The 11,664-nt window shown below is 31.5% G+C and overlaps 1 protein-coding gene across 1 annotated transcript in view; it reads right to left on the reverse strand.

The window, feature by feature from the left end:
• Positions 1-3,319, reverse strand: part of Phum_PHUM475840 (Nuclear hormone receptor FTZ-F1, putative) — a gene marked incomplete at both ends in the record, with an annotated part of 9,896 nt that extends 6,577 nt beyond the window's left edge. Inside the window, one exon of the mRNA XM_002430334.1 lies at positions 2,606-3,319. Coding sequence (XP_002430379.1) covers positions 2,606-3,319 — 714 coding nt within the window. The remainder of the gene's footprint in view (positions 1-2,605) is intronic.
• Between the last annotated feature and the right edge of the window lie 8,345 nt (positions 3,320-11,664).

Raw genomic sequence — 11,664 nt, forward strand, 5'->3', positions numbered from 1 at the left:
GTAATTAATCAGTCAATGAATGAGAATGAATGAATGAGAGAGAATGAAAGAGAGAGAGAGAGAGAGACTACATCTCATTCATTCCATCACACACACACCGCAAATAAATAGCATCTAAATTGCATTCTTTGATGAATTTTTGTAATTAACAAAATTCGCGTTAAAAAAAATTCCTTCCACCCCTCTCTATCTTTCTCTCTTTCTCTCTCGTTCCTTTTTATATGATTTCTCTTTTTTTTTAATGCAACGTTTTTAACATTAAATCTTTAAATTTTTTGCCTTGCATCGCCGTAAAAAGAAAATTCTATACATATTTTTTTTTTTTTTTTACCGCAAATAAAATTTATTTACATTTTTTCCTCCTCTCTCTCTCTCTCTCTCTCTCTCTATTAATAATAATAATAAAAAGCTTTGAAATAAAAAAAAGAAAAATAAAAGGAAAAGGAAAAAAATAAAAAAAAAAGAAAGTAAAATTCATCTCTCATAAATCAATCAACACACACACCCGAAGCACACAACAACAAAAAAAATTTATTTCTTTTTTTTTTTTTTATTTTGGGGCCGACCCTATTAAACCTAACATCTCTGTTATTTTGACACACGGAACCACACCACCGACCCATTACAACAACAACAACAACAACAACCATGTTAAAGGTTTTTGTTTCTTGTCTTGTTGGTAAAAAAAAAAAAAAAAAAAAGTGAAAACTAGGTCAGTGGCAACCATTGAATCGATCGATCGATCGATCTAATTTGAATGTTTTTGTTGTCAATTTTTTTTTTTTGTTTGTTTGTTTGTTTGTTTGTTTGTTGTTGTTGTTGAATAAATGACCATTGTCGATATGAGAACAATGTACATATATATGTATATATTCAGAAAATATTTACCCGCAACTCGTATATTCTCTATAATATAAAAAGGGGTCAATTGAATTGTAAATCAACCTACGACGATTTCGTCGGTTCATCTTTTTTACTTTTTTTTTTATCACAGTCGTCATTGATATATTTTTATGATGACAACAACAACAACAACAATAACAACCATCGAAAGTTTTTTTCTTTTTTTTTTTTTCTTTTTTTTCCTTTTCCTTTTTTTTATGACTTTTTTTTTTTTTTTAAAATTTTTTTCATGCTTTTCTCTTTCTCTCCCCCTCTCTACCTTTTTTTTCTTCTTTTTACCTTTTTCTTTCTTTTTTTTTTATTTAGATCAAAGTTTCCGCGCGAAATAAACGTTTCGTTTTTCGGCATCCGACTCATAAATTAAAATTTTTCGATATTACAAAAAAAAAAAAAAATAATAATAATAAAAAGGAATTTAAGAAGCACCCGGAAACGTGACACTTACAATTTACTAAAATTCAAACCATCCTCTTCCTTACCAAAATACCAACCGTATCAAACGCATGCGAAGACAACTAAAAAACAAAGAACAGAGGGAGAGGGGGAGAAGACCGAAAGAGAGAGAGAAAGAGAGAAAGCAATACTTAACATTTTATCGATATGTTTACATTCGATTTTCCTGACGGTTTTTTTTTTTCGGGGGGACAACCTCTCCCCTTCAGCTCACGACACCGAAAAAAAATCGATTTCCCCCCTCACCACCACCACCACCCTACCCCTATTTAAAAAAAACGCGAAACCCAAGTTTTGCAAATTAACAACGAGGATATTTTTAATAATAATAATAGTTACGTAACATGACGAAAATATTAAAGAACTCCCCACCTCTTCCTCCTCTTTTCCCCCCATTATTTTTCTTTTGAATAATATATATTATTAAACGAAAACTTAATGCTTTTGCATGTTTTTTTTTGGAAGGAGGGGGTCCGTTAATCTAAAACAATCGAATATTAGTTAATTTTTAAAGTAAATTTAAATCTTGACCTTTTAAAATTTTTTTTTGTTAACTTCTTACAAATTTTATAACTCATTAATTGACTCGACCAACCCCCGCCCCCAATGGTTCGTCGAAACGAAACTAAAATAAATTAACCTGCTTTTGGGGAGGAAGGAGGGAGAAAGAGAGAGAGAGAGAGAGAGAAAACAGCAACAACAAAATATGACCTCCTTTGATGTGGAGGAGTCGTAAGGTTAACCGGGTTTCGATCAATTTGGTAAAAATAAAATCTATTATTATTATTATTATTATTATTATTATTATTAAATATCGAGAAGATTCTTTCCTTGATCCCCGTCCGGAAATTTTTTTTTTTTTTTTTTTGCTACCGAATAATTAAAAGGGACGAACGGTTCGTGTATGCGGGCTCTTTATTTAACGTAATTTATAGATTTCGAAAAAAAAAAATATATTTAAAACCTTTCCGGTCGTCCCTGTCATTTATTTTTTATTCTACATTTTATTAAACGTTACGCAAACCCCGGAAACAGATTAGAAAATAATAATAATAATAATAAACAAAACTTAAAAAAAAGGCCATTTTTCCGAATCGAACTTATGAATCATTAAAATCAATGACTTAGAATTTATATTCAAAAAAAAAAGAAATCAAAGGCCTTATACATCGTACGCCGTTGCGTGTGATTGCCTATTATTATTATTATTATTATCATTATTATTATTATCGTGAAGCGTTCGACTTACCTTCAAATCTTTGAAGAATATTGAATTTCTCGCCCAATCCACTTGCGAAAACAAATTTTGGTCCAACACTTTACACATAAGTTCAAACAAATCCACTTCACATTGATTGTACGTCTGGTTTTGTAAAAGTCCAAACAAGCTGTTCTGCCACTCCCGATCGTCCACGCTCGATATAAAGTCTCTTATCATAGGTGAAATTTTATTACAACTAGAACTGGAAGAGTTTCCGGGACCGCCGGAACTCCCGTGAGGTAACGAAACACCGTCGAACGGAAAGGCTTTAGGTGAAATTGAATTAGGTGACGGGGTCGTCGAGTTGGCCGTACCCCATAGTTTGTGGTCGCTGCTAGGCACGAGGTTGTTTGAGGTGGGGTTACCGCCGGTTCCGACGATTTGCAAAACGGGCGGTTGACCCGACTGCGTCGTCGCGATCATGTTCGCGGACGTCGTTTGACCGAACGACACGGTTATCGGACTCGGCGACGAATCCGGACTGCTCGTCAGGCTCGACACCTGCGGGATTTGTATCTCCTGTTTTATGTTGTGTAGGTTTTCAAAGTGGCTCGGCGGACCGTAGCTGAACGCGACCTGTCCGTCAGTTAAAGGGTGACCCCGAATCGTTTGAACGGCTATCTGCCTCTGACGCATCATTTGCAACTTTCTCGCTCTATCTCTTTTGTACATTGGACCAAATTTATTTCTACCACCGCGCATTCTGTCGGCGCGAACGGCTGAAAAGAAAAAAACAAAAAAATTTAAAAACATTGACACGATCTCGTGACACGATTACTTAAACCTAAAAAATACTCAAACACCCATATGCTTCTCAATGTTAGGATAACCTATATTTCAAATTATGGTTGCGCTAAATAATAATAATAATAATAATAATAATTATTATTATTATTATTTAAAAAAAAAAAAAATCCCAAAATAGTTTTGGTGACCTAAAAAAATTCTTATTTTTTTACTTTTAAATACAAGAATATCATCAAAGCGTGTCTACAAACAATAATTAAAAGATAAAAAAAAAAAAAAAAACCTAAAAAAATATGAGATCACAATGAAAAATTTACTCCGGTTTACGACAATTATTAATTATTCCTTTTTTTTTTTTTTCATTGTCTGATATTATTAGAAAAACAACAAAGTTGTGTAAAATACGATAGCTAGCACGTGGATTAGTTTTTCTTTTTCGAATTTAAAAACAAAGATTAAAAATTTAACCTTTTGACACCCCCCACACACATCCAGCATCGTACCCCTTTTTACGCAACTTTTTTTTTGATTTTTCCTAAAGTAGGACCTGTTAAAGTTCAAAATCGGGATCTCGTCGTCACAACACATGATTTGAAAAAGAGTTAAAATCAGTATGTTATGAAAAAAAAAAAAAAAAAAGCAGAAGACAAACCTTAATATATATGTATATATGCAAGGCACGAACTGATATATTTTTCGTGTTTTTACGTTTTAATTTAAAACAAGAAAATTCGAATCGAATCAACGACCCAACGTAAGTAAGTTAAAAACTACACATTATCATCATCATCATCATCATCATTATTATTATTATCATTATTATTATTATCATTATTATTATTATCATTATTATTATTATCATTATTATTATTATCATTATTATCATTATTATTATTATCATTATCATCATTATTATTATTATCATTATTCAATGGATCTTGAGAGAGAGAAAAAAAAGCGAAAACAAAATTTAAAATCCTTTTCCTATTCTTTCTTTTTTTTTTTTTTAACGAAATCGTTGGGTTTTTAAATTTCCCGCGCATTTCATTCAATTTTTTTTTTTGTTTTCTCCTTCGAATATTAATAATAATAATAATAACAACAATAATAACTTTTTAGAAAAATTCCGTTCGATTTTTTTTTTTCTTTTTCTTTTTTTAAAACGAAAATAAATTACCTTGAATCAATGAAAAAAAAAAAAAGAAAAAAAGAAAAAGAAAAAAAAGCGCATTATCCGTTGCTAATAATATTAATATTAATATTATTATTATTATTATTATTATTATTACTATTTAAAAAAATTTTTTTTTTTTTAAACGAAAATAATTACGGATTGCAAAATCAAGGAAGAATGATGATTCATTTCAAGGTTTTCATTTTTTTTTCTTTTTCTTTTTCTTACACACGAAAAGATTTTTCCGATTGACAATTTTTTTTTTCTTTTTTTAATGGACGATTATTAAGAATAGTAATAATAATAATAAGCGTGAGTCAAACCTTCACTTCCGTTATCAATACATAAAAACCTGGAATTAATAATATCCCCCTTCATATATATATATTTTTTTTTTCGTGAAAATGATCCAAAAAAAAAAAAAAAAAACTCCAAGGGAAAATGATGAAAGGGCGGGGGAAGGGAAGGAGGGGAGGATAGAAGAGGGGGGAAGGCAAAAGAAAAGAAAAACAATCATTAGAACGTCAAATTTTCTCGTATAAAACTCGTAAAAAAAGTAAAAATAATTTCGGTAATGGATTCCAGTGAAAATAAAATAAAATAAAATCTGGAGAACCGAATTTTTATTATGTATTTTTCATCTCACTCTCTCCTCTCTTCCCCCCCTCTCTCTCATTTTATTATTCATCGTCGAAAGGCGCTCTGCGGTTGTTTTTAACCAAAAAAAAAATAAAATAAAATATTACCAACCGTAACGAAAAAGAGGAAAAAAAAAAAAAAACTAAAATTGAATATTAAAAAAAAAAAAAAATGTCGTCGACACAGATTTCGAAACAATGTATATGAGAGGAGGGGGAACCATGAGAACGAACTACCTGGAACGCACACATATGATTTTCCAGTCACTGGCTCCGACATATTGTTTCTCTATGAAATTGTACTCAGGGGGGAAAAAAACAAAACACAAAAAACAAAAACAAAAGCAAAAAAACTGAAATTCTTAATCGTATTTACAATTACTTTTTGTTTATTTGAAAATCTACAATAATAACAATTATTATTATTATTATTTTAAAACAACAACAAACAACAAAACGAAAAGTATTGCCAACATGCACGCAAAAAAAAAAAAAATTATTCGAATCGGTAAATTAAATTTTTTTAGACGCAAATTAAAAACGACGTCAACAATGTCGACCAAATTGATCAGCGACGACAAAATCAAAATAATAATAATAATAATAATAATAATAATAAGCCAACGGCCATAGCGTGCTGGTCACACCGGTTCCCGTACGATCACCGAAGTTAAGCAGCATCGGGCGTGGTGCAAACTTGGATGGGTGACCGTCTGAGAACGCCACGTGCTGTTGGCTTAAAAGAGCAAAAAAAAAAAAAAATGAGAACAAGACAAAGTAAGAACCAAAAAACAAATCTTGTTCTACTGTCGACCTGAGGCAGCTCGACGAGAACGTGAATTTCACTGCTTCTGACCCTGGCCACTCCAAAGATGTTAGTCACCGGAGCCCAGTTCAGGAGACAAATCGTTCCCATCGAAAAAGACGGACTCAGGAAGACCTTCAAGAATTGATGTGGTGCTATCTTATAATAAGTGGCACCACCGAAATTCGAGTATTTGTCCCTAAGGAATCGGGTAGAAACCTCGGATAAATACTTAAAAACTCCGACAAGTAGCCTTGTCGTGTTTAATGGTGGATAATAATAATAATAAAACGAAAATAATTTAAGTAAAAGAGCAAAACCTGAAAAATACGAAAAAGAAAAAAAAAACCTTGAAACACTTTTAAAGAAAAAAAAAAAAAAAACTCTGGGAAACGGAATTGCCAACCTAAATTAATTTTTTTTTTTTCCATTTTGAAAATTTCATCTTTAGACTACGAAAACACCAAAAAAAAAAAAAAAAAATTACGAAAACTTTTAAAATTACCCCTCCCTCTCTCCCTCCCCTTATGGATTTATCAGGCTCCGAATCGATAATTTTAATTATAATTATTAATATTATTATGATCATTATTATTCCACCGCGAGTAAATAAATTTTCTTCGTTTTCCCCCTCGTTTATCTTTTCATCATTCCCCCCAACCTTGTTATCAGTGTACTCTTCTTTCTATTATCATTTAAAAACCAATTCGCGCCAAAAATAAATTTTTATCACAACCACAACAATTAATAACCCTTCCTAAAAGAAGGGGGGAAGGGAGAAGGGGAAGGAGAAAGAGCTCCTCAAAAACACGTTTGCATATTTTTCATTTTCACGGTCATCCGACAGCAAAATTGATAATAATAATAATAATAATAATAATAATAATAAAACACCAATTCTTAATGAGCTTTCGAAATCTCGTATAAATTTCAACAAGAGATGAGAAAAAAAGAAAGAGAGAGAGAGAGAGAGTGAGAGTGAGAGAAAAAAAATAAAAGAAAATTTAAGGACGACCTTGATAATTACATTAAAATATATTGATGATAACGGTAATAAAACAAAAACAAAACAAAGAAAAAAAAAAATCGAAAGGGAAAATTCGGCCAACTTTTATATATAAAAAAAAAAAAAAAAATCGAAGGCCAAAGAAATATCCGATTTAGAAAAATAAAAATAAAAAAACTTTTACTATTTTACGAAAAAAAAAAAAAAAAAAAAACACGCACGCGCACACTTTTCGTAGTAAGTAATCACGATGGAGCATAGAATCTCCCCTCCCCTACCTCCCCTTTCCTCCCCCCATGAAAACCGACATCTTTCGAACATCAGTCAAGAAAAAAAATCTCTTTTGGCTTCTTCCTTCCTTCGAGAGTGTGTGTGCAAAGAAGAGGGAAAAAAGAAAAAAAAAAATTCTCACGAGTTTTATTGCCAACATGTGAACAAAAAAAAAAAAAAACCAAAAAAAGCTTTAAAAAACAGAAAAATAGAAAGAAAAAAACGACGAATCAGCACGAACATTCGCAAAAAAAAAAAAAAAAATTTTTTTCTTTTTAAAATTGCTTTTTAAAAAAATGACCCAAATTACAAAATTATGTTTATGCGTCCTAATTTCACGCTTTAAAAAAAAAAAATTTAACATAACGACAACTTTCAGTCCAAACAAAGTCATTCAACGTGATATTGAGACTTTTTCTCTTTCTCTCTCGTTGTACAAACTCAATGACGAGAACAAACAACAACGAACAACAACAACAACACGGATTAAGTGCATTCATTGATCGATCGAAAGACAACATCTTGTGAAAAAACATTCGTGCGATTTTTTTTTTTGATTTAAATTTAATTGGCTGATAAATAATCGTCTTGTGATCCCATCAATCATTTCCCCCTCCTCCTCTTACTCTCCATTTCTCCTCCTTCTCTTCTCCTCCTCCCGGTTTGTTTTTCCTTTTACGCGAACGACGACGAAGACAAAAAGAAAAATAAATTGAATTTTCTGAGTCAAGGACGGACGGATATTGGGGAGAGAAAGGAAGAGAGAGAGAGAAAGAGAGAGAGAGAGAAAGAGAGAGAGAGATTGATCCAAGGCCACGAGGCAACGAGTCGAACGAGAGAAAGAAAGATGGAAAATACTTTCACCGTGGGGTTACATAAAAAAAACTATTATGGTATAACAGGAGTAGTAGAGTTTCGTAATAGTGCAACGTTTCAAGGTCGCCGATGACTTTCTTTTCTTTCTTTTCGATTATGTCACTTTCTCCATGCTATTTCATTCACCGACATTCGTTAAAAAAAAAAAAGGTGTTGATAACGTTCAAGGTCTTTAAGTTACGTCTTTTTTTTTTCTTTTTTTTTTTACAACTGACCATTAACCCACCGTGTCATTCAAACGATTTCGCATTAAATCGATACTTGAATTTAAATAACGTGTTGTTCGTTTGTGAAAAGAGTGAGAGAGAGAGAGAGAGAGAGAGAGGGGGGGGAAATATTGCGAGAACGGAAAACGTAAAAAACAAAGACACAAAAGCCAAAACAGTTGCGAAACTTAAAAACTTCAACTTTTTAAGCTATCGTGTGACGCGATTTTCTTCGTCTCTATAATTTACATATCGTTAACAAAAAAAAAAAGGAAAAATCAGATAATGGCACCTCTTTTCCACGGGGGCGGGCGAGGGGGGGCATAAAACGTATGCAAACATCATCAGTCTCTTTTAAATTTTTCCCTACGTGCCTATTACTATACCCAGTACTCATTTTTCCGGACAAACTGTTTCGCGCGATAAATCATTTTTCGTCGAGGAAAAACGTGGGGAAATCCGGGGGGAGGTGGAGGGAAGAGGGGAAACGTTATTACCGTAATATTAAATTAACGGAGTTACAAAATTTCGGAGGAAAAAAAAAAATTTAATTACCCACAATTAGTGCAAAATTTCACAAAACTTGCGGAACGTCATCATTAACGAACGAAATAAAAAATTACGTTTGCTCGTAACTAAACGCACTGCAAAAAAGCGATGATGAGTACGAAAATAATAATAATAATAATAATAAACAATAACAAAACCGTTTCCTCCCCCCTCACTTTCCCACCTTCTAAAAGAAAATGAAAAAGAAAAATAAAGGCCACCACACACATCTTCTCTTTTTTTTTTTCCGCTTCATTTTCATTTTCAATTTTCTGCAGCCACGCACGAATACGCACACGCACACGCATAAAAACCATCGGCGATAAATTTATTTTCTTTTTATTTAATTTTCTTTTGGAAAAATTTCAAAAAAAAAAAAAAAAAAATTTTCCGTCCCAAATTTTGCAAATCACACACTTTTTATTCAATTGACCGAAAACTCTCGTATTATTTCGCCAATTATATTTTTATTTATTTTTTTAAAGAGATCGAGAGTGAATCTAAATTTTAATAAAATAGTAATAATAATAATAGTAATAATAATAATGATAATAATAAATTTTAAAAGAAAAATTAATTCATTAAAATTACAACGCGATACTCACGCGCAAACGCCAAAAAAAAAATTTTCTTACGAAATTTAATTTTCCACCACGGTATTTTGCAAACAATACAAATAAGTGGTCATTATTATTATTATTATTATTATTATTATTATTATTATTATTATTGTTGTTGTTGTTGTTGTTATTTTCACAAAATTAAAACTTCGCTTTCAATTGTTTCATTTCACGTACGTTATATGCTATTTTTTTTTTTCTTTCAAAAAATTTTTCTTCGTTCGGCAAATTCCCCCCCCCCCGCGCCACATTCCCCCCCTCAATGTGTCAACAACACCTTGAAAGGTATCACACAGTCGTAGTATTCCAGAGTACGAAATTTTATTTCGAAAAAAAAAAAAAAAAAAATTTACTCCATCTTGCGAATTTGTTATTATTATTATTATTATTATTATTATTATTTTTTTTTTTATTATTATCATCATCATCATCATCAAGTGAAGACTTTTGCAACGATTTCGGGTAGGTCAAGGTCAAAAATTATAACCAAACTTAGTAAGAAACAAAACGGCAAAAAATTCCCACGCTGCAGGTACAAAAATGAAATAAAAAGTAAAAAAAAAAAAATCGCGATGACGTTTAAGCAAAAAAAAAAAAAAAAAAAAAAATTAACAACTGAATTTCTCGATGCGTCGTACGATTGTTATCATTATTATTATTATCATCATCATTATTATTTTTCAATCCACCAAAAAAAAACCCGATCAAATTCTGACACAGTTTCTTTAAATGGTCACAAAAGAAAAAAAAAAAAATCGAAAAGAAATTTAAAACCCTAAAACAACACATTTACTATTTGTCGGCCATTTGTTATTATCATCATCATCATCATCATTATTATTATTACAATTTTCCTAAAATAAAATATAAAAAAAAATTGTCATTTCAATTAAAAGTATTAATTTTTTTTTAAAGACGACGACATTTCTTCCAAAAACTTATAGAGAGAGAGAGAGAGAGAAATAAGCAAGAAGATCGGAACGGAAAATCTCGTCGTTGTCGTCACAATCATTGTGACTAATGCGTGTGTGCGTGTGCGTGTGCGTGCGTGTCTTAGACTCACAAATTAATTTATGTTAATGCGAATGCGACTCTTCGCGAGCGTAAAACTTAACAACATCATCATCTCAGACGCGAATTTTCACGTACATAATAATTTTTTTTTTAAAGACGCAGTCGACGCACACGCACGCACCCACGCACACACGCACAAAATACGTACGTAATCGGTGACAAAAACATAACAAGGAAAAGAAAAGAAGAAGAAAAAATAATGATGACGATGATAATTTCCCCCCCCCATTTACTCTCGTTCGCTCGCTCCAGATGTCTTTACACGTATATTTATATATTCCAAAAAGTAATAATAATAATAATAATAATAATAATAATAAAATCAAGTTTCACAAGCTCTTTTGCATAATATCCCTTCCAGTTAACAGACTTTTTGTTATTGGCAAAAAAATAAATAAAAAAATAAAAATTATTTTTAACGTTTTTCTTTCCCTCTTGTTTCTCTCTCTCTCTCTCTCATATTTTAACGGAGGAGGAGGAGGAGGAGGGAGGAGAGAAAAAAATTATGACAATGATAACAGTGATGATAATGACTCGAAATATTTAAAAAAAAAATGACCGTCTCTTTTTTTATCCTCCCATCCCTCTCATTTTTTCCCTAAAGAAATATTGACCCGAATAAAAAAAAAATTCTAAAGGTTAAGGTCACTATAAAGAAGGAAAAAACACTTTCCCGGACTTTGAATTGCTCATTAAAAAAAGAGAGAGAGAAAGAAAGAAAGAAAGAAAATACAAATAATAATAATAATAAAAATGGGAAAATTATGCAGATCGTTGAATTGATTGTTATTTGCCACGATAAGAAAAAAAAAAAAAACTCGATGAAAAAAATTTTTTTTTTTTTTAGCCAGTTCGGTGTTTTTGAAATGATTTTCCGTTTCGCCCTTTCCACCCCTTTCCCCCCACAAAAATCATATCCCTTTCATTTCTCATCACCCTACTTCCGCCCCCCCCCAAAAAAAAAAAAAAAATTCAAAATACCCTCTGCGGTTCGACGTATTTTAAATCGTATCAGAATTTAAAAAAAAAAAAAAATCAATCAATCAATCAATCAAACTCAACAATGGGGTGATGACGTGGAC

Source organism: Pediculus humanus, genomic scaffold, assembly GCF_000006295.1.
Source record: "Pediculus humanus corporis 1103172108253 genomic scaffold, whole genome shotgun sequence".
In the NCBI taxonomy this organism is placed as follows: Eukaryota; Metazoa; Arthropoda; class Insecta; order Psocodea; family Pediculidae; genus Pediculus; species Pediculus humanus.